The 24806-nt window shown below is 39.0% G+C and overlaps 1 protein-coding gene across 1 annotated transcript in view; it reads left to right on the top strand.

Annotated features, from left to right (window-relative positions):
* The window catches only part of prkd1 (protein kinase D1), a 55749-nt gene that overhangs the window by 5541 nt on the left and 25402 nt on the right, over positions 1-24806 (top strand). The window contains exons 2-8 of the mRNA XM_042388384.1: positions 10847-10985; positions 19356-19487; positions 20468-20637; positions 21598-21621; positions 22254-22464; positions 23477-23554; positions 24564-24765. Of these exons, the coding sequence (XP_042244318.1) occupies positions 10847-10985; positions 19356-19487; positions 20468-20637; positions 21598-21621; positions 22254-22464; positions 23477-23554; positions 24564-24765 (956 nt within the window). The remainder of the gene's footprint in view (positions 1-10846; positions 10986-19355; positions 19488-20467; positions 20638-21597; positions 21622-22253; positions 22465-23476; positions 23555-24563; positions 24766-24806) is intronic.

Genomic DNA, 24806 nt, shown 5'->3' with positions numbered 1-24806 from the left:
GTGACAGCCCTGATGAAAAAAACATGCGAGTTATCACATGTGATGCAGTCAAGGGCACATGTGATGCATTCAAGGGCACATGTGGTTTTCGGACGTTTCACATATGAAACTTCAGGGGCACACGTGATGCATTCAAGGGCACATGTGGTTTTCGGACGTTTCACATGTGATGCATTCAAGGGCACATGTGGTTTTCGGATGTTTCACATGTGATGCATTCAAATTCAGGACCAGTTTATGATGGGATCCTGTTCAGGATCAGGAGAGAATCAGGATCAGGATCAGGACTGGGAAGAGTTCAACATCTGAGTCTGAAATGAGTTGGGAAGGGGATCCAGACGGAATCGATGGGAGATGGGATCGGGACGTGATCCAGATGTGATTGAGATGGGATTAGGATGAGATTATAATGACTTCATGACAGGATCAGAGAGGATCAGGACAGAATTGACAGTAGATTAAGATGGATTGGGATCAGGGTGGGATCGACACAAAATCGGTATTGGATCAGAACAGTTTTGGGATAACAGAGACGGGATCGAGTTTATAATGGTGAAAGAATCTGAGTCGATTGGGACGAGATTAAGACGGGAGTGTATCAGGACATGATGGGATTGATTGTGGTGATGTAATCGGAAACGGGGCAGGAATGAGTTTATTTCTTCCTGATCTGTGTGGGAACAAAAGTCTTAATTTATTCTTTTATTTTCTGGGTGAAAACAGGAAGAAATCAATTAAGACTGGACAAGACGGGAAAAATAATTCAGTCCCATGTTGTCTTAAAACACCTTCACCTTTTTTGTTGATAAAAGCCCAAAATAGAGATAGAAGTATTTCCTGTCTCACACACACACACACACACACACCATGTGACATGTCCATTATCTCTGTTCAGATTCACTAATCGTCTCATTTCAGGTGAAAATCACCTCATATCCCCACAGCGAGACTTTTACACCTGAACGCTACATACATACACACCTGAACCTGAGAGCGAGGATGCTAACGGCGTGACACTGTGCAACACACACACACACACACACACACACACACACACACAGGTTGTTGATTAGCGTGTTTATTAGCAGGTTTCTGTATATTCTATAGAGATATATAAAGTAAAGCAGGTCACCTCGACACCTGTTCACACACCGAACCTGCATGACATCACTCACAACATGCAACACTTAACACTTCAAATAGCACCAAATGAACTGATTAACGCTGGTGTGTGTGTGTGTGTGTGTGTGTGTGTGTGTGTGTGTGTGTGTGTGTGAAATGTTCCTTAAGGTTTTTCAGGAACTCAACCAAACTGTTTCTCTATAAAAGTTCCTCTTCAGATCTGAGGACCAATCAGAGCTCAGACTGAAGTGTTTTGGATCTTTAGCTGCCTCCTCATTGGCTGTTCTGTCCGGTGAAGGTAGAGGTCAGAAGGTCAGAAGTTAAAACACAACTGTCTCGTTAGTAGTTTGCCGTTTTTGGTCTGATATGAGACTCTCGATTAAAGTTGTAAATATATTCTAACATTTCCTTTCCTGCTTCTTCAATGACGAATCACAATATAGAAATTAAACAAGTCTCCTCATACGAATACCTGGTGTTATGATAGATGCGACTCTATCACAGAGAGAGATACAGCAGCACATTTACTTTCTTTGTGAACTCAGATCTTTTGGAGCCAGTAGACAAATTATTTTTCTGTTTTTTAAATCAGTTATTCAGATTTTTGGCCAACATGCGGCACAATCCTTTCACATAGTTCATAACAAGAGCGGCTCAGACTCACAAACAGCATCACCTCTGACTCCTTGCATGTTTTAAATGAAGAATAACAACTTCTGCCCTCTAATAGGCAATTATATATATATATATATATATATATATATATATATATATATATATATATATATATATATATATATATATATATATATATATATATATATATATATATATATATATATGTATATAGATCTGAATCCAGAGGATATGATGTGTGCTATGTATGATTGTTATGATGGTTTGTTGATTGTTATGGTGTTTGTGTGAGCGTGTACGTATCCTGCGTCCGTTTGGAGCGTTGGTTGTGCACGTTCTCAGAAATTGATGCCACACGTATGCAAGATGCAATACACACATGACCAGTAGGGGCAGTATGGGGGCAGTATGGGGATGTGCCTGCAAGTCACAACTCAGGTTTCAGCTGCCCCCAATAGACAGTTTGCAATGTTTTTTTTTAACTTTCCTGATGAACAGGGCTGCAACGACTGATTATTTTCATTATCAATTATTGTCTTGATTAATCAATTAGTTGTTTGGGCTAAAAAATTGTGAAAAATGTCAATCACACCTGAGATTACGCCCTCAAATGTCTTGTTTTATCCTGACTGACAGTCCACAACACAAAGATATTCAGTTTACTGTCATAAAGGACTAAAGAAACCAGAAAATATTCACATTTGAGAAGCTGGAATCAGAGAATTTGGTTGATTAATTTTCTGTCGGTTGACTAATTGATTAATTGACATCAGCTCATCGTGCATGTCCATAAACAGCTGACGTTCACTCTCATATTTCAGATGTGATTCAGCTCCAACATGTACGGATGGATTTGAGAAGTTGACATTTGGAGTAAAGAAGGAGAAAAAGAAGTGAAATCCTGCTACTATAGTTTGGTGACGTAGCCTCCGGAGTCGGAGGAAGCTTCCTGAAAGCTGACCAATCAGAACAGAGTGGGCTCATCAGGAGGCGGGGCTTAAAGAGACAGGAGCTAAAACAGCCTGTTTCAGACAGAGGCTGAACTGAGGGGCTGCATAAAGGACCAGTAGAAGATAAATAAGGAGTTTTTAACTGGAAATCATGCAAAGAATATAAATACAGAGCTGGAAATGTGCAGAATACGTCATCTTTAATGTTACTTTTCAGCACAGTTGTAGATACTTGTTTTATTCAGAATGTGGCCATGAAACCTCAGAAACATGTTTCTGCTTTTCAGAAAGAAAATTAATTTCCTGAAAGAAAAGAGTGAAGGACAGGTGAAGAGAGAGATTTTTTTTTGCCAATAATGACGCAACTCTGTCGAACGCTGTGGTGTCTCTGAACACACACACACACACACACACACACACATACACACACACACACACACACACACACCTCTGCCACTCTGTAACAGTAATAATAAAGCAGTATGTGCTGTGTTTCTGTCGGTAGCGGTTTCTTCTTGTTGCCTGGCAACTGATGATGATTGCGGCTGTGAAGTGTCCTTCTGAGGGCCATTATGAGACACACACACACACACACACACACACACACACACACACACACAATGAATGAAACAGAGGGGAACAGAGGTGTGTGTGTGTGTGTGTGTGTGTGTGTGTGTGTGTGTTTTCTCTCCGTCTCATTGTTCTCTCTTTCATCTCTTTTTTTCATCCATTCATGTATTCATCTTTCTCTTCATTATATATTTCCTCTCGCTTTCTCTCGTCTTTCAAGTTTTCCTTTTTCCTTCCTCAAACAAATATGTGGTAGTGTATTATGTGTGTGTGTGTGTGTGTGTGTGTGTGTGTGTGTGTACTCAAAGCCTGACATATTAAACATGCACGTATATTAAATTCATTACCATGAGCACACACACACGCACACACACACTGTCCTGCTGCCAGAAATACTCACTGAAGCACCAAATGTGTATTCATCCGCTGCTGAAAATAGTCCCCAATAAATGCTGGATTTCCTCCTGTTTGTTAAAAACTACAGTAAAAACTAAACTCCAGCTGTTTCAGGGAACGATGGAGCCTTTTTTAAACATGAAACTATACATGTATGAACTGTATTTAAACTGTATTTAAAGTCCTCAGTAGGAGCCAACAGGTTCGGGGTGTATTATGCTGTTTAGTGTTTTTGTTTAGTCCAGTAACTTGACGACTCTCGTGAAGTGGTCAGAATTATATTCTCTGGCATTTTTCAGGCTGTCTCGTCTTTTCGAGCTCCTCATCATGTGTGACAGCAGTAATTGGCTGTTTGACAGATGATTCAGTCCTCGCTGTGTTTCTGCAGTAAAGAGGTCGTTCTCACTCGTCATGAATTTTATTTCCTCTGTGGCAGAAAAACACGTCACACACACACATGAGGGATAATGTACAGCGAGCGGGGTCGTTATTGTGAAATGAACCCTGACAGAGTGACGCAGGACACATCAGACGGACTCGCTGCACATTATCCTGCTTGTTACATGGCTGTTTACTAAAGAAATCAATAACCTGACACACAAGTATTGATTTAAAAATGATTTTATTGCTTCCACTTAAAAAAAAATAGTCCGTTAGATTGTAATGTAATGTAAATATCTATGAAAACTCTGTAGCCTTCTCAAGATTATGACCTTTCTGTCATTCATCTGGATCAGAGGACAGGATCTTTCTAAACTTTTCCCTTTCTGTACTGGTTTGAGCCCAGTAGCTCTTCAGGCTGCCCAGTCACTGACATTATCTGTAGTTGGTGATTTTACCACACTTCTTTCTGCGGATTGATATGATTGAGTCTATGAGCAGAACTGTGTCCTAGCAACGGTCTGTTACTCATAGCAACGGTCTGCTATCCGTAGAATGGCGTAATTGACCAATCAGAATCAAGTATTCAACAAAGTCGTGCAATAAGCCTTCAGAAACTCCTGCAGGTTGAACTGAGATAACCAATCGTGTTTAGTGCTGATTGACTCTAACACACTGGAAGAAACTCGCTAGCCTAGCAACATTAATGCTACAAACAACCCAGAATGCAACACTCTCTCTTCATACCCTCATTCAAACAGGACAGGTGCTTCCAGGGACTTTGGGCCTCAATCAACCCATTCAAAGCTTTAATAACTAAATAACTAATATTTGCAGGCTTGCAACTCTCTTGTAGTCTAATACTTACTGTAAGATATTTACTGAGCTGTGAACAGTTAAATTCACTATTTGATGTAAGACTGATTATATGACTTTATGAGAAATGTGCTAAAGACCATCTTTTACAGTCTAAATGTAATTTTAATGGTAAAATCCTTGAATGGAAAAAGTCTCTTAACATTAATGAATAAGTTAAAATAAACAGACCTACTTGGCTAAATGACTCTTAGGTATTATTTGAACATTGACTGTCACTTTAACACAGACTGAGTCACTCGATGCTTCAAACTGTCCCGTTTTTGTTTCATATAATGATCATTATGTGGAAAAATAATTACAGTGTTTGAATTCTTATTGAAAAGGATTTAATCATTTTTCTTTTTTTTTTTTCATAGTAATAAAATAAATTCTCACGAACCCCCTCTGCAATTATGCCAGCTGACATGTCATCCAACACAATGCTGCTGCTCGCCTCCTCCTTCAGTTGGGAGCTGGGCTGGTTCACTGGTGGGAGGTGGGAGGTGTGGGGGGGGGCTGCATCTGTAGGGTCGGGCAACAGGCAGGGAGAACTGATTCAGTAGGAATAGCTGCTAAAAGTTTGCCTGTGTTGATTAAATGTCGGCTAAACGAGGAGCTAAATGTGAACACTCTGTCTGAAACAGGCCTGTCTCTTTAAGGCCCCGCCTCCCAATGAGCCCGCTCTGTTCTGATTGGTCAGCTTTCAGGAAGCTTCCTCCGGCTCCGGAGGCTACGTAAACAAACTTTTTCTCCGTCAACTTGTCAACTCCTCAAATCCATCCGTACATGTTGGAGCTGAATCACATCTGAAATATGAGTGCGGACAACACATGGAAACACCTTAGCAACCACCTTAGCAACCACCTTAGCAACCAAGGCTACAGAGCGGAGGGATGTTTATGGGCATGTGTGATGAAATGTCACAAACAAAGTTTTCAGATTAGGTTGAAGCCCTGAATTTTGACTTGCAGGCAGCATTTCTACATACGTTCACCTCAAGTTTTAGAACTTTGACTATGTTTAACATCAGACATCAGAATATAAATAACAGAAGACCACAAAAAGTAGAGAATATGTCCCCTTTAACAACATTCTAGGAGACAGAATTGTTCTTTTCTAGTGTAACGCAGCTCTTAACCGGTTTGCAGTGTCACAGTCCTGAGTTTTACACTCACGACATCCACCCTGACAACCTTCAACTGGAAACACGTTGACAGTAAACATAATCTTTATTTATGTTTATGTTCTGTTGAAAAAGTATTTTAGTAAAAAAACAAATTGGTGTTTTAAAAACCTGATTTTTATAAGACGGAGTTGCTGTGAAATCTTCTGTAACCAGTCATGAAGATGTCTTTTTGTCCATCATCACATAGCGTCTCTCTCTACAGTCATATCTGTGTCTCTCACTCAGTCTCAGATCAATACTTGGAGTATAAACACCTTTGTCACACATGTAAAACGTAGCTGTGGAATAACAGTGAAAATAATGATCAAACACACACACACCTTTATAAATGGCATCATGCAGCATGTCCCGTCGTCATGGTGATAGCCCTCTCTCATCCCTATTAGGTGTTCCAAGCAGAGACCTGTAACATCACTGCTGTTGTCGTGTGAAAAACCTCACGCTGTATCTCCAGTTTGGGTGATAATTTAATGTTTTAGGAGGTTTATCTTCCTCTAACGTGGACGGTTTGGTTTTCATCCGACACTGTGGACTTTTAGTCGGTTAAACATCTCCTTTAGATACAAACAATGTCATCAAAATGTCTAAAGAACCATGAATGTGTTTTGGAAATGGCTCCAAAGACTAAGAGCAAACTGATAATGTAGTAAAAAGTCCAGAGGTTGTGATACGTAGCACAACAAGCTAGCCAACTACACAGAACTACTCTCCAGAGACTGAAAACGTGATGCTGTTATTAGTCTTTGGAGCCGTTTCTAAACAAACTAACGTGACCAAACTCTTCATGATGAAGGAACATGTCACCCAGTGCAGCGGTGTGACTCACTGACATGTTTTTAATAAGATATATCAGACTTTGATACACACACAATACTTGTTAGTAGATCAGTTCATTGTTGGTTTGGATCCAAACATGAGATTTATTGACAAGAAGAAAAATTTAGAAACTTTAAGGTAAATAGAAGCCAAAGATGGCAACTAAATATTTGATGAAATAAATGAGCTAAATCCAAATGTCAAAAATCATTGAAAAAAAAGAGCTTCATTAGAAAGATACCTAGTCTGACCAGTAACATACTGGTGAAGTCTACTGGTCAGAGTAGGTCAACGGTGTGTGTGTGTGTGTGTGTGTGTGTGTGTGTGTGTGTGTGTCAGTATTGATCTCTTTTTTACATCAATGTCGACTGTATAAACACCACGCGGCCTCCTTTTTAAAGGAACATTTCAGTTTATTACAACTAACTACTCACATTAGACTCACGAGTTAAAGGAACAGTTCAACATTCTGTCTTTTTTCTGCTGTTCAGATGCACATCAGTTTTATATCTGTGTGTTCAGTACAGAGCTTGAGTCAGAAGGCGGTTAGCTTAGCTTAGCATAAAGACTGGAAACAGCTAGCCACCGCTAAAGCTCACTGTGCAGTTTGTGGTTTTAGGACCAGTTATGTGCCGTAACTGTGTGTCCATCTGATCAGCTTGCATCGATTAAAATACCTCCAGCTCCTAACTTCTCCCTGAACGGGGAGGTTGTCTCTCTGCTCGGCTAGTTATCCATGAAAAATAGCAACAAGCATTTCTGCTGTTTGCAGCTGTACGAGTACAACTCTTAATCCCTCACAGACTGTTCATATTATTATCTCCTCATAATTAGCCTCTCTACCAAACTGCTGAACCACAAATCTATTTTCATTCATAAATACCTCATCAGTCATTAACTATTGGGTGATTAATCCTTTATAAAGCTTTCAGAGAGCAGTGAGAGAGTGTTGTTTATTTGTTAATGGAGAAAAAACATTCATGATAATCTTACAGCAATAATGTTTTCAAATAATTCAGTTCATTAATTTTCAATTAATTTTTCAATAAATATGGGTCCAGTTTAACCCAAAACTCCCTCTACGAACAAAAATGTGCATCAGCTGCACAAAAATAAAATAAAAATGAAGAAAAAGTTGAAATAATACCAGTTAATAATAAACCACTTCAGGAAGTTATAGAAGCCATAACATTTCAAGCTAAAATGTTGTGTTTAGGGTGTTTTCACTGCTCTCAGATTTGACCTGAACAGTAGTTTCAAGGGTTAAATTAACATATTTCTTTATTTGTCACTGCTGCTAACAACCGTTAACACAGTCTGAACTAAACTTCACTTTATTTTTATCTGTTAACGACATGTTTCACTTATTCAGAAACTCTCAAAGACATACAGTGTTATTGAATTACAGAGGTTAGACAGCAGTTATGTAGTTTAGCTTAATTTGATTTGTAAGATACTGAACAACAACTTGATATGTTCAGATTTAAAGGTGCAGTCTGTAGAATTTAGTGGCATCAAGTGGAAAAGACTTGGCAGAAATGGAATATAATATTCATAACTATGTTTCAATCAGTGTTTAATCACCTGAAAATAAGAATTGTTATGTTTTTATTACCTGAGAATGAGGCAGGTCCTGTTCTACAGAGGCCGCCATGTTTCTACAGTAGCCCAGAACGGACAAACTAAATCCTTCACACTGGTCCTTTAAAGTAAACAATCTGCTGAGTTACTGGTCTGTTGTGGAAACCATCGAGACTCCAGTGACCTTCATGCCTCGCAGGGCGGGCAGGCAGAGAGCTGTTAGCTGAATATGCTGCATTAGTACATTCAGTCCAGAAAAAAAAAAAAAAAAACTGAATTGAACAGAGAGGAAGTGAAGAATCAGCCTTGAGTTCTTGCTGCCATGACAACAAGAGCGACACTGCTGCCATGGTGACACCACACACACACACACACACACACACACATACATACATACATAAGCATGTATCTATGAAGTGTATTGTTGAGGATCTTATTGAGAGGTAGAGAGAGTTGAAGGTCTCCTCTTCATCATCCTCTTCTTCAGCTTGTTTATTTACCCTTCTCTCCCTCCTCTTCGTCTACTGTCACCATCACACTCTTCTCCTCCTCTTCATCATCTCCTTCCTCCTCCAGACATTAATCAACCAGTTGTTTCATCCTGATAAATACGACTGATTGTTTCACTTCAGTTCATCTGATTTACGTAAAGTTGAGTTAAATATGTCGGACTGTTTGGTCGCCAACAAATCCTCCAAATTAAACCAGCAGATACGTTGTTTGATCATGTGACTCCAGAGCGTTTTCTGATCTGGCGTCTGTTACACATCACTGTTAAACTAGAATGAATAATGATCTCTTTGTTAAGGTTTCCTGCTGCAGCGGTTTGATGAATCAGCTGCTGAGAGTGTTTCTATGTTTTGTGCCTCCAACAGGAAAAGCAAATTGGCTGTTTAGTTATTAAAAAAAAGAGGCAGCAGATCCTCACTAAATATCCTCCACTCACATTAACTCACATTAACTCACATTACACAGTTTAATCTTCCTTCCTGCATTAACAGAACTTGCAACTTTTATTACTCTCATGCTGTACAGATCATGTGACTCTGCAGAATCCGTGAGTCTGGAGGCTTAAAGTATCACACACAGTGAAAGAAATACAATAAAAAGAGTCAAAACCACAAATAACACAATTTAACACCTGTTACAGGTAGAATAAACACAATTATTTATCATTATATCACATTTTCTAAGTACTTTCCAGCAGTAAATAACAATAATTTATGACATCATACATTAATGCGACATGAACCAAAATAAACTGCAGAAAAAGGACGGATTGACTAACCAATGAAAAATAATTCATCAATTAAAGTTTTCAGCTGTTCAGCTCACATATTAGTGAGATGCCAATAATTAACAAACCAAAATGTCTAAAATATAATAAATCCTTTATTGATAAGACTGTTTATTATGTTTGATTAAAGCGATTCCATGTTTATACCGTTTATGACATAAACGTGATTGTTTGTTCACTCAGTGTTTTATTCTGATATTATTATTAGTTCATCACCTCCTGATGACAAGTTGAAGGATTTATTCATCGGCTGATGAAGATCAAAGCTCGACTTCTCTCTCTCTCTCTCTCTCTCTCTCTCTCTCTCTCTCTCTCTCTTTCTCTCTCTCTCTCTCTCTCTCTCTCTCTCTCTCTCTTTCTCTCTCTCTCTCTCTCTCTCTCTCTCTCTCTCTCTCTCTCTCTCTCTTTCTCTCTCTCTCTCTCTCTCTCTCTCTTTCTCTGAAATTCAGATTTGATTGACAGCAAAGCAAAGTTTAGAAAATTAGTGTAACAATTATGAAGAAAAAATAATAAAACTCTTCACACCTTCATAACTAAACGACATGACATACTGAGAGGAAAACAATTCATCTCTCAGTGACAGTTAATGTTCATTTATTTTATTCATTATTAGTTTTGTGTGATGATGAACGCAGTAGTTTGATTTAATGCTTCTATATTACTATGTGTCCTGATTATTTTATGTTAGTTTTTGTATTTGTTGCCTTTATTGTCTGTTAAAGGACGAGTTCACAATTTTTCACGTCTGTCAGGAGCTTAAATGAACAGTGAAACATGTTTTTAATCATAAACATGTTGTAATCTGTTCATACTGACAGTTATCTGAAGCTAATATGAAGCTTCAGCGTCCAAATGAGTCAAATCAAGTAGATATCTTTCAACGTTACAGTCTTTTTAGTGCCAGAGTCCCTCTTTTTGTTACTATACTTCCACCTGCAGCTCAACAGGGAAACACTGTGAACTGGTCCTTTAACGTTCCAGTTGTGTGTCTGTTGTGGACCAGTGTCTCATGGCTCGGATCACCTCCCTCTGTGTTTCTCTGCTCTGTGTCAGTTACCAGAGTGCGGCTTCTACGGGATGTACGAGAAGATCCTGCTGTTCCGTCATGACCAGAGCTCAGAGAACGTGCTGCAGCTGCTGCGCTCCGCCTCGCAGATCCAGGAGGGAGACCTGGTGGAGGCCGTGCTGTCAGGTACGAGGTCACGCTGACATCACAGGTGGGAGGAGGGGATGATGATGATGATGATGATGATGATGATGACTAAAATAACACCCTCTGCTGGGTCCCCATTACCATCATGGACGCGCAGCAACGCAGGGGTCTCAGAGAAGTAAGTGAGGTTTGATGTTGCAAAGTTTTCATCGATCTGAAAGTACCTCAGCACGTTCTGCCTCAAACTGCTGCACCTGTTTGTCTCTCTCTCTCTCTCTCTATATATATATATATATATCATAAATCAGTCAAACAGTTCTGTGTTTTGAATCGGTTGCAGCAGGTTGTATGTATATGGCTTCCTCCGATTCTACAAAATAGAGCAGGTTGTAGATTAAAATGAGAGTTAGTCACATGTCATGATTATTATAGAGCTTTTTTTTACACATTGTTTATTTTATACCATCAGTACAGTTTTTCTAACATTGCAACCAACTCCTGACTTCATAGACATTTTATAGCAGTTAAACCTGTGTGTGTGTGTGTGTGTGTGTGTTATGGTTTATATGTAAATGTTTTTTATATCTCTGTAACTCTGACAGTCTCCTCTGTTCATTCAGATATGGAGATCTGTGCTGGATTGAAAACTTCTGGACATAAAGACAAGAAATTACAACATTTTTAGTTTTTTTTTTTCCATAAAAAGTCTTGTAGAGCATGTGTAGTACTGCTCATGTGCATATATGGCATGCCTGGCTGACACATAAATCATCCTGACATAAGACTGTAAATAAAGGAAATTAAAAACGTGCAAAAACACCTCCAAAAATGAATCTACTTTAATTTCAGTCACAAAGTTTTTTGTCAGCCTGAAAGAATTCAGATGTGTATAATAATAATAATAATAATAATAATAATAATAATAATAATAATAATAATAATAATAATTTCTGGTTTGCTGTCTGGCTGCCGTCCAGCTCAGGACTCAGGTGTTCACACGATGCTACGCTAACGGCCTGACAGCTGCTGCTCCCCAATTTCCTGCCTCTCTGTCACCACCAGTACAGTGTGTGTGTGTGTGTGTGTGTGTGTGTGTGTGTGTGTGTGTGTCTATTTGCATAACGCTTGTCTGCTACTTTGTGTGTTTGTTTTAATTAATATTCTACATTTTTCATGTGCGTTCTGCTGTGTGTTCCTCTACTTCAACCATAATTTCAGTTTATTATCACGTCAGTTTTATTTACATTTCCATGGCTGCTCATAACAATTATTTCCATTATCGATTAATCTTGATTAATTGTTTATTTATCAATATCATTTGTTCATTTCTTTTATATTGTTTATACGTTTATATATATATGTGACAGATTTCCTCATTCTGAGGAGGAGGAGGAGGAGGAGGAGGAGGAGGAGGAGGAGGAGGATGGAGGCTTCAACCCAACTTTGTTTCCTGTTCTTCTTCCTGAGCTTTCTTCCGTTTTTTTCCCTGTTAAAGGGTTTTTTAGGGAGTTTTTCCTCATTCTAATGAGAGTCTGAGGACAGAGGATGTTATGTATTACTGTAGAAATAGTAAAACTCCTGAGGCACATTCGTGATTTGTGATATTAACTTTTGTTTATAAAATATTAAAAAATTGTGAAAAATTTCCATTATAATTTCAAACAGCCCAAAGTTTAGTATTCAAATTGTTTGTTTTATTCAAACAACAGTCTAAAAACCAAATATATTCAATTTATTATCATACATGACAAATAAAAACTGAAAATTCTCACATTTGAGAAGATTTAATCAATGAATATTTGGCAAATATCTATAAAGATTATCTAAATAGTTGGACATTGATTTTCTGTCTTACACAGAACTACTCTCCAGAGACTGAAAACTAACTAACCAAACCCTACATGATGAAGGAACATGTCTCTAATCTTCTCCTCTTCCTCCTACTCCTGCTTCTTTTTTAATGATCATTCTCCTCTTCCTCTTCGTCCTCCTCTTCCTACAGTCTTCCTCACCCCCATCCGTCCTTCCTTCCTTCTCTCCTTTGCCTTACACTCCTCCCTTTCCTCTTCTGCCTCACCCCCCTTTCTCTATGCCTTTCTCGTCCTCCTCCTCTTCCTCTCTTCATTCTTCTTACTTCTCTCCTTCCTCCATGTTTCCTTGATCCCTTAATTCTCTCCTCCACCAATCCTCATCTTCCTCTTATCCTTCCTTTTCTTTGTCCCCCCTTTCTCCACTCCTTCATTCCTCTACTCCTCACCCTCTTCCTCACTGATTCCTCTCTTCATCTTTGTCTAACTCTCCCTCCTCTTCCTCCTATCCTTGTTTACCTTCCTCATTTCTGCTGCTCTCCTCTTCATTTATTCTTTCTCCTCTTCCTCCTCCTTCATTACCTTCTCCTCCCATCTACCACCTTCTTTTGCTCTTCTTACCTCCTCAACTGCTCCTCTTCCTCACATTCCTCCTCCTCATTATTTTCCATCTTGTTTACAATCTGTCACTGCATCTTCTCCTGTCCTCCTCTACCTTTTTCTCCTCTTCCCTCCTCCTCCTCCTCCTCCTCTTCTTCCTCCTCCTGCTGACATTCGGTTAAAAAACACTTTTGTTAACGGCGCTCTGCCAGCACCGGCAACAGCTTGCTCCTGTCGAAGTGTGGAGGAAACAAACAGGAAATTAAGTTTGTACGGTGTAACAGGCAACTTCAGCCAAGAGACACACAGCCAGACAGCGTTTATTGGCTGCGAGCTCGTTAACAAACTCCTGTTTTATAATCAGGGAATATGTTGATTAAAGTTGTTTACAATTCACAAAAAAAACCCAAAGGAATACAGGAATTGGTTTATGTTTTTAATAGAGTTGTGACGTTTTTCTGTATCCCCAGAATGCTTCATTAGCAAGGTTTCTTCTACCCGCGCTGACGTCAGATCAACGTGCATATCCGCTCTGTAGCTTAAGGTTGTTATTAAGGTGTTTCTGTGTGTTGTCAACGCTCATATTTTGGATCTGATTCAGCTCCAACATGTACGGATGGATCTGAGAAGTTGACATTTTGAGTAAAGAACAAGAAAGAGGATTCCTGGACTCCTGACGCTGGCCAATCAGAACAGAGCAGGCTCATCAGGAGGGAGATTTTACTGTAAGCATGTTCTATCTGGACGTCCACAGAAGCAGCAGGCTGACTGACAGCAGAAACTTACTGAACCAAAATAGTTTTTTACGTCAGCTCCAAATTTGCATTTATTGATTAATTGTTTTTTTTTCCCCGCCTGCCGTAGTGGGCGAGGAGAGTCTGCCTGTAGTGACACAGGTCAGCTGACAGGCAGAAGAGGAGCCAATCGATCAATATAGATACTGTTAATACGTTCAAAACAGCTTTCTGTGTTCGGATTCAGTGTGGACAGATACATTTAACCCTCCTAATGTGTTAGAAAAGGATTTACACCTTTAGTGTTCACGGGTCAAATTTGACCCGTGTTTGAATTCATTAACAAGCACTGAAAAAAAAAAAATATCATTCAATAAAATGTTTTACCTGCCAAGTGACTTATTATTCATCAATAACCATAATATATATATATTTAACTTACATTGTATAAATTGTTTTTAGGTTAAGGTTAGGGTTAGGGTTATGGTTAGGGTTAGGGTTATGGTTAAGGTTATGGTTAGGGTTATGGTTAGGGTTATGGTTAAGGTTAGGGTTATGGTTATGGTTAAGGTTAGGGTTATGATTTAGGTTAGGGTTATGGTTAGGGTTATGGTTAAGGTTATGGTTAGGGTTATGGTTAAGGTTAGGGTTATGGTTAGGGTTATGGTTAGGGTTATGGTTAAGGTTAGGGTTATGGTTAGGGTTATGGTTAAGGTTAGGGTTATGGTTAGGGTTATTGTTATGGTTAGGGTTATGGTTAGGGTTAAGGTTAGGGTTATGGTTAAGGTTAGGGTTATGGTTAGGGTTAAGGTTAGGGTTATGGTTAGGGTTAGGGTTATGGTTAGGGTTATGGTTAGGGTTATTGTTAAGGTTAGGGTTATGGTTAGGGTTATGGTTAGGGTAAGTCCAGGAAATTAATGTAGGTCTACGTAATGTCCCCAGAAGTGACCTAGGTCAACATGTGTGTGTTTGAGTGTGTGTGTCCATGGGGTGCGAGTGGAAAAGAGAGAGTGGGGGTGTGAGCATGGGATCATATTTGCTGTGTGCCACTCAACAATTGAATTCAAGTAGATATGCTTTCTTGGCATGAAACATAATTTTAATATTATTACACAATATTATTATACTATTTTTTTAATATGATTTCATTACTATTATTTTAGTTTTGTTGTAATTTTTGTTATTCATTATGGTTTGGCAACATTTACTATGTATTTCTGTGCATAAACAACCCATAATTCCTACTGGGTCAAATTTGACCCGTAACACAACAGATGTAACTTTTTTTTTAATAGGCATTAAAAAAAAAGAAAAATGATCAAAATGTGTTTTATTGTATTCAGTGGGCCGTTGTAGAGGATGTAATGAAGCCTTGTTTTGATCAGAAAAAATTAAAAGTATATTTCACACATCTAAACTTGAAAACGGGTCAAACTTGATCCTAACACAATAAAATGGAAGCATATCTGTTCAGACTTACGAGTGACGGACGTCAAAAACGCTTCTAAAACCGTTTTCTATGTGGATTGAGGCAGGATTAAAGACGTCCTGTTTCAGACAGAGGCTGAACTGAGGGGCTGCAGAAAGGACCAGTAGAAGATAAATAAGGAGTTTTTAACTGGAAATCAAGCAAAGATATTCCAGTAGAGCCCCAGAATATAAATATAGAGCTGAAAATATGCAGAATACGTCCTCTTTAAATGACCTCATTACTGTTACTGAACACAGAAACTCTCCAGGATAATATAATGATCTTATTGGTTTATGATATGAACATCAATTTCAATTATTCCAACTTTGTTTCTGAGAAATCATGTTTTGTCTGTCATTTTGGTGGACGTCTCTAAATACTATAATACTCACGAGTTGCAGCTGCTGTTGCTATGGAGACGATGCCAGTCAGAGGTGTGAATCAGAGTTTAACGAATTCAAAACACGTTGTTGTCTCCGACCCGTCTGATCGTGTTTCTGACCTGACAGGCTTCTTTTTTACATCTCAGATATCAACTCGGTGAGTAAAACGTGATTATTACTGAGAGAAACGTTTAAAGCTGCGACGATTAGTCATTTAGTCAAACTAGTTGTTGATTGAAAGACGTTCACTGGGCTTTAGTGTTAGTTTTGACAGAAAACTGAGAACATCTGACCTCTCTGCTCCTCATTTCAGCTTAAAAGACGTGTTCACAGTGTTTCCAGTGAGTCTATAAACATCAGTCAGGCGTCCGTATGAACAGTGAAAGAGGTTTTCCTCGCTGTAATCATTCCTCCTGTTCATACTCGATATTAAAAGATCCTTCAAATGTGCTTTCAATGCATTTAAAAGTCTCTGTGAAGCTTATATTCAGCTTCAGCAGTCTGAGTTAGTCATATCAAGTGGATATCTGACACATTTACAGTCTTTTTAGCATCAGATTCCCTCTTTGTGTTTCCTCGGACAGCGTTTCCCTGTTTCCTCCATCACTTCCATTGTAAGGTCATTATGAAGGGAACTTCTAATGGTCAGTATGAACAGGAGGAATGATTACAGCAAGAAAAACAGCTTTAATGTTCATTTGGGCTCCTGACTGTCGCTTTAACATGGATTTGAAAACTGTGAACTTGTCCTTTAATGTTGCTTCATCATAATCTAACTCTATTGTCCTGCTGCACACAGTTACATTTTACTCTTCACTGAGCTAAACAACTAAAACATGAATGTCATTATTAGCACGCTGTGCCGCCGCCACTGCTGGTTTTACAGCTTCTCCACCCGCAGTGTTTGTTTTCTGGTTGTGGGTTAACAAGCTAGCAGCGATCGCTCCTTAACGCTGCTAATTCCACCACAGAGAACACACACATAAACATCAGGCATTTATATTCAGACAAGGACTACCTAGGAAACCCTCACACACACACTCTCACACACACACACACACACACACAAAAGTCATTTTCTGAAGCATATAATAACAGTTCGGGAGCTTGTTCAGACTTCCAAACGTATGTTGGCCCTCCAAACAAAAGGCATAAACAATAATTTGAATAAATGGAGGTAATTTCCTGCAGCAGAATATCTAATCAGAGCCGTATTCTACTGGAGGACCACAGCACAGGGCGAGAGAGTGTGTGTGTGTGTGTGTGTGAAAGGAAAAAAGGCGAGAGATTCAGAAATACATGCAGAGGGAGAGAGACATCATCGACAGAAAAAGAAAAACGATATCCCCCAAACTACCCATCATGCCTTGCCAAGCATGCTGGCCAACCAAACAAACACTTGGTCCATCTGCGCCCGCTAAGAGCCTCTCATACGTCCCAAACATTTACAAAATACCCACTAACAACCCATTCATTACTTTTTGTCTCTGTTGTTGTTTATCTCCCTCTCTCTCTCTTAATCTTTAGATAGTCAGCGGATCAAATCTGGTGATATTGTGTGTTTTTCTTCTTCGAACCAGCAGTGAATGGATCCTACTAACAAGTATTGTGTGTATATGTCTCATTCCTCTGTACTGTTGTCAAAAATATATTAAAAAAACATGTAAATGAGCCACACTGATGCACTGCTCAGCAGCAAACAGCAAACAGACACAGTTAGCTGTAGACTAGCTGGTGAACATAGTGGAGCATTTAGCAGCTAAAGAGCCAGATATTTCCCTCAGGAGTTGGTGGAGAACAGAGCTAAAAGAGAGTGAATATTGGACTCACATTCACCAGGTGGACAGAAACACGACTCCACATGAATGATAATGTTGCTCCGTAACTGCTGGATGTGGAAATAAGCATCTGTTTGCTAACATGTTAGCCACAAGTATTTTATAAGCTGATAATATGACAGAAGTTGAGTTTACAGACTATTCTTCTGAAAATAATTGGACAAAAAACATAATGTCAAGCAGCTTTAACCAGACTGAAACAATAAACGGACCCAGAATAGAACCCTGAGGAACGCCACAAGTAATTATTGATATTATCAATGAATGATAATGTTGCTCTGTAACTGCTGGATGTGGAAATAAGCAACTGTTTGCTAACAAGTCCAACATTTCAACTTAAAAAGGTGATGATGTGAAAACTAGTGGACAAAACATCAGTTATTGCAGTTTTAAACATTTCTACAGACATACAGATGCAGCCTGATCGATATTTTGAACTGCAGTAACTTTTTACAGGTCTTCCTGCTATGCTTCTCTTATTAAATGGTCCAATATCACTGTGCAGTCAAAATGTGCAAATGCATTGTGAATATTTGATGCAGCTCCTTTAGTCCTGAAGAAATGTGTTGTGTGAATTGGGTGAATTAAAATGTTCCTGTAATTGTTGGAGTGGAGTGTGTGTGTGTGTGGGGGGGGGGGGGGGGGGGGGGGGGGGGGTTCTTGATGAATGCATGCCAAAGTAAAAGTATTAGCATTAAAAAATAAAAACACTCATTATGCAGAATAGCCAATTTCAGAATAATGATTATTATTTGATTGGATTATAATTATTGGCACATTTACATTTTCATCACTTTAATGTTGCAGCTCATAAAGTTTTGGGATGATTTTAATTATTTCATATGCTTGGTTGATTAATTTATAATAATACATCATAAATTGATTGTTGGTCATATTTTGTATTGATCTGAATCTGCAAAGTAACTAAATTTATCAAATAATTGTAGTGGAGTAAAAAAGTAAAATATGTCCCTTTGATTTGTAGAGGAAGTACTTGAGTAAATGTACTTAGTTACTTTCTATCACTGGTTGTTGGTTTTTGGTCAACCGACCCAAAAACACACGACACTTGGTTTCAGTTTTTAATGAATGTACAGTTTGTTAACTCTAAACTGTGTTTTTCCAATAACGATCCGTCTGCCACAAATAATGAATGAAGACAAACTGAAAACTCTACACAGTCAAACAGATGCTTATAAATCAGCTAATCACTGATCAGACTGCTGCACAGCTCATTAAAGCAGTAACAGAGTGAGCTGTCTCACCTCAAACCAGATGTTTTTTACTCACCTGCAGTCGGTTTCGAGGAGCTTCATCATTACTGAACTCAACTGGGGTTTAACACAGGACAGTCGATTCCTTCCTTCTCAGGAGGAGTTCTCGGCGCCGCCAGCGAGTTCAAACTGAGTTTTTGTGCAAACAGCTGGAGGATGTTTGTTTTTGGCTCAGATAGCCGTCATGGCCGCCGGCCCAGACGAGCAGCTGCTCGTCTTTCCACTTTCAGGAAAATGAGGAAAAAGAAAAATCCGTTTTGTTGGATTTAGTCTTGTCTTTATAACTGTTTGTCTTCTGCAGCTTCGGCCACAGTCGAGGACTTCCAGATCCGTCCGCACTGTCTGTTCGTCCACTCGTACCGAGCGCCGGCCTTCTGCGACCACTGTGGAGAGATGCTGTGGGGCCTCGTACGACAGGGACTCAAATGTGAAGGTATGTATGAAGAGGCCAGCAAATAACCAACTAACACCATAAAGTGTCGTTCTGACATTTCTGCTCATGTAGCCTCAAAAGATTTGTTCTTTCTCTTACTTCTTCTTTTAGGTACGAACGAAATTCACGAGTGGTTCAATTTACTGAGGTTTTCTAGATCTGATGGTTTTTATTGTCAACAAAGCAGCTTCTACATGACAGTGGTTGTTATAAACAGCTGCTTCAGGGTCTTTCTGCAGGTCTCTGTCTAGTATCATCCTCTGTTGCACTGGACAGCAGGCGTGTTTCCATCCACCTGTTTTATTCTCATTTTTATTTTGTACATAAAAAAACCCGAGTGGGTAATGGGTAATGACGTCATCTCGTTGTGTCTTCTTCCTCTGCAGCAGTTTAATGGCACCGACTGGAGAATCTCCTAATATTCACCCAACAGAAATGGATGGAAACTTACATTAATTTGCATTTTATTTTGCTGATGTTCTGAAAATAAATTCAGTTAAAAATTTGTGCTAAATTCGGATGGAAACTTGTCTACTGTAGGCTGTAATATTCTCTCCTCTAATATCTCACATGAGTCATGGAGCTCTTTGCTTTAGAAAGACATTTTTAGCATCTAACTTCATGTCAAAGCGTTTCCTCTTTATTTCTGTCACAGTGCAGCTGCTGCTCTGATGGATTCATGTTTTCTAATAGTTTCAACTCCAATAATAACAACAATACGACGACAGACATCTGATCAATGTGTCTGCTGGTTTCTGACAGCAGCAACCTCAAACTCTTCTTTTCGCTCTCTGGGAACATTTCTGTGAATGAAACGGAGCGGAACAAGTCGCCTTATGTGGACATTTTAGGGGCGTCAATGATGCTCCTCATGAACAGGCGACCAGATATTTACAAAGCGTTTATGACGTTAAGAGAGTTTGTTGAATCTGACTTGGTGTTTGGTGAATTGTGTTAATAAATATCTTCACTCTCCGCAGGTTGCGGTCTGAATTATCACAAACGTTGTGCCTTTAAGATCCCCAATAACTGCAGCGGGGTGAGGAGGCGTCGCCCGTCCAACGTCTCCCTGACGGGGGGGCTGGTCAACTTGGCCCGGCCCCTCTCTGCCGAACCCTCGCCCCCCCACTACACCGACGATGCTTTACTGGTCAGTACGCCGGAGTTTAAACTCCCAACATGTCTGAATGTTAGGACGTAACTAACACCTGAAACATTTTCCAGTAGCAAACATATTAGTTTAGAAAAACTGTGCTAAAAGGTTATTTGTATAGTGTATTTTTTAAATAAAAGCTTAAAAATAATTGTGTCTGTGCATTTATGTATTTATGTTATTAGTTTATTGAACAGGGACCATACAGATAAACATCGTTACATACAGACAAGCAAAGCAACATATACTGTACATACTAGTGGTGTGCCTGAATACAAATACATTATTCGGCAAAGCACAAATAGTGGGGTTTTTTACGAATATTTGTTTCATACAAATATTTTAAAGGTTGTTTGTTTTCTGGAAGAAAAAAAACATGTTAAATACCAGCGTGCAGGTCGGTTACATCACTATCTCAGTGTCTCTCCTCTGCTCTGCTGTGACGTCTATCAGCAGGTCTCAGTGAGGGGAGTCACATCCACCTGCTACATGACGCACATTTCCTAATTTGGACATCACTCCTGGAGTTGGGGGTGTTCCCCAGAGATAAAGCTGAACTACTGACACACGCTTCATGAACACTTATTGTAACACTTTCATTTTCTAAAATTAAAAGCCTAATAAAAACAAAAATAGGATTTTTAAGCCTCCTTCCACTTTTATTAGAATACAAATACAAATAATTTTGCTGCCTCGACAAATACAGATACAAATACAAATACTGTGCTCTCTGCACATCCCTAGTACAAACATATGTATACAAGACGTCCAGCTGAAGTTTATTTGCAGCCTCCGTCCCTGGTTTGACTTTTCAAACTATGTTCATGAGACTCACATGATAAACTTGATATTTGTGAGTAGTTGTAGTTGTGAGGGAAGTGAAATAAAAAGCTATCAATTGTTTTAATTTGAACCAAATTTTAATTATCTTTTCCTTGTTCCTTTCTCACCATCCAGTCGCCAGTCAGTCCCAGCATGGAGGTAAGTCCCACTTTTATCCATAAAAATACTTAAAAGTAAAAAAAAGAGGATATCTATAAGGAACTGAGATGTTATTACAGTAAAAAAAAAACAGCTTCTATTCATGTAACAGAACATTGTTATATTGTTTTAGTATAAATATGAATCCTGCAAGGCTCATTTTTGAGGATGAAGAAAACAAAAGCAAAAACTAAAGCGACAAAAATGATAAACTGGTCACCAGATGTAGAAGAAGTATTGAGATCTTTTAGTAGTTTCTAGTAAAAACACTCGTTTACAAGTAAAAGTCATTTTGCATTCAAGATCTTAAGTATTAGTTACAAAATTAACTTAAAATATCAAAAGTAAAAGTAGTGTTTATTTATTATCTATATACAGATATAATGTTCCTGTAGAAACTATTCACTCCTTTTGGATATTTAGAGTTTTATTGTTTTATAACATTGAATCAAAGGACATTTAATGTCTTTTCTTACACTGATAAACAAAAAGACGTTGATGTTGAGGTGAAAACTGATCTCTACAGAAGGATTTCACTAAATTATAAGTGTAAAATACATCATCTGTTTTCCATGTAAAATCTACATCTGATAAATATCTACTGAGCTTCGTCTCCGCCTCTCCTCACACAGCAGAAGAACCAATTAGATTACTTCCCGGGACGAGAGCGGCGCTCCAGCTCGCAGTCGTACGTCGGACGTCCCATCGAACTGGACAAGATCTTGCTGTCGAAGGTCAAAGTTCCTCACACCTTCCTGATTCACTCGTACACGCGACCCACCGTCTGCCAGCACTGCAAGAAGCTGCTGAAAGGCCTCTTCAGACAGGGGCTGCAGTGTAAAGGTGAACTTTTACTGTCAGCAGCAAATATTCAATACGTGTAAATATCTTTAATGGCTGCTGATGAAAGAACGCAGACCATAAAAAGAATCAAACGTGGCAGCTGGATCAGGTCTGAAGTCATGCAGAGAAGCTACAGAACAAAATGTATGTTTCTGATTTCAATGTCAAGTTTAAACTTCCTGTAACGAGGTTTATGCACCAGCCAATCAGAACTCTAGTGCAATCAACCAATATGCTGTCATTTATTACTTACTTACTGACTTGAAATGATGAGTTGAATGAATGAACTGCTCATTAAATTAAGTTTATATCAGCATATTTCCCAGCATGCATTGTTTAAGAGTTAAAACTTTTTGTAATTTGAAGAAAAACGTACATGATGGAAACTTGCTGTGTGTCTTTAACACATGTTAAGTAATGAAAATATGTATTAATAATAAAAACAATACCAACCATGATAAAGGTATTAAATCCAGTCACTACGCCTGTAAAATTATAATTTAAATAAAGCAGAAGCAGCTTTGTTAGTTTAAACTTTTAAAAAAGTGGAAATTCAAATCTGATTGTGATGTTTGTCAGCTTTAGTTTATTGAACTAGTTTTCTCAGTAACTATTTATTCAACTTTAGTTCAGTTAACTCACAAATCAATAAACATATCTAATAAAATAAATAATAAAATCAACTTTTTTGTTGAACCAGCGTAATTTTTTACAGTGTACAACAGGAGCATCAAGCATCAAGACCAGGACAAAAATGTGGTTTATGTAATAAAAATGTTAGAAGATATAACTTTAATGACAAAATAAACTGTTTGTCTGGTGCAACAATTAATAGGAAAAACACCAGATGTGCTTCTCTTCAAATTAACTCGGTTGAGGTGATGAAAAGATCTTCTGATGACTAAAAGAAGATGAGACCGTGTTAATTTGATCTCAAAGAGCAAGACAACAAACAAACACACGGTGTCTGTTTCATATTAACAGATGTTCTGCTTCCTTTTCTTTCTCTCAGATTGTAAATTTAACTGTCATAAACGATGTGCTCCCAAAGTGCCAAACAACTGCCTGGGAGAAGTTTCCAAAAATGGAGGCAAGTTTCAACACACACACACACACACACACAAACACACACATGCTAATGCTATGCTAATGTGATTCTAACCACCCTGACCGACACCTTTTACTTAAAATAATTATAACTTTAATCATAAAGACGAGTTTTAATCCTGAAACAGCCCGGTGGAGAAGTTTCCCGGGTTTTGTCACTTCCAAGGTGTAAAAACTTGTGTCCTCACAAAGATAGAAGAGCAAAAACACACAGCTGTTGTTTGAAACCAGAGTTCATTTTGAGGCTCTTCTTGAAGCTTTAGCTTTCTCCATCTTTGTTGTGTGCAGTTACCGTGGTTACAGGTTCGTGCCGTCCATGTGACTGTGATCCGACAGACTCTGACTCTCCTGTTTGAACAGAACGTTCCTGCTCACTTATCATCACAATCATTTGTAGTGCGTCTTCATGTCTTGCTGAGCCGAAGACAATTTTTCCAACAAAGATTAATTCTGTTCCAGTGGTTCCTAAACTTACACGAAAGAGGATTTATAACTTTTAAAGGCTTGAAGAGATAAAATACAGTAATTCACAATAAATAAAGGCAACATGAGTAGAGAGCCTGAAAAAAAAAAACATTTTGGTGTCAGAAATGTTTTTTTTCTGTTGTCCTATCCTGTCCAATCATCTCGCGACCCCTTAGATTAATCCAGCGACCCCTTGTGGGGGTCCCGACCCTCAGGTTGGGAACCACTGTTCTATTCTCGTCTCATTCTCAGATGAAATTAATCCATAAATGTGTAACGTTACTGAATGAAGATGCTTCATATTAACAGCAGAGCAACAGGTCAAACAGACGAATCAGCTGCTGAACAAGAGATTTTATTGGCTGCTGGAGGAGACTGTTTGACCAATCAGGAGCCACAGATGCTGCAGCTCGTTTAAACAGTCATTAGGTTATTTGTCTGTCTTTCACATCGTTGTTTTAGTCTTGTCTTCCTCGTTGGTGAACTCTGTGTGAAGCTACAGATCCGGGTCTGTCTCTGGTCTGTAGAACTCCTGAGCCCGGGGGCGGAGTCAGACGTCGTCATGGTGGAGGGTTGCCTCGACGACCACGATGGCGACCGAGGTGGCGGCCTGCTGGATGACATGGATGAGGCGCTGACATCAGAGGGGGGTCTCCTGCTGGAGGCGGGGCCCAGTGACCTCTGTGACCCGCACGACCCCGACCTGGACGAGTCCAACCGGGCCATAAGGTAGAGAAACACACACACACAAATACTAACACACACACACA

The sequence above is a fragment of the Thunnus maccoyii genome, chromosome 16 (genome assembly GCF_910596095.1).
Source record: "Thunnus maccoyii chromosome 16, fThuMac1.1, whole genome shotgun sequence".
Lineage (NCBI taxonomy): Eukaryota > Metazoa > Chordata > Actinopteri > Scombriformes > Scombridae > Thunnus > Thunnus maccoyii.
The sequence above is the reverse complement of the archived record's forward strand: the minus strand, read 5'-3'. Positions and strand labels throughout refer to the sequence as shown.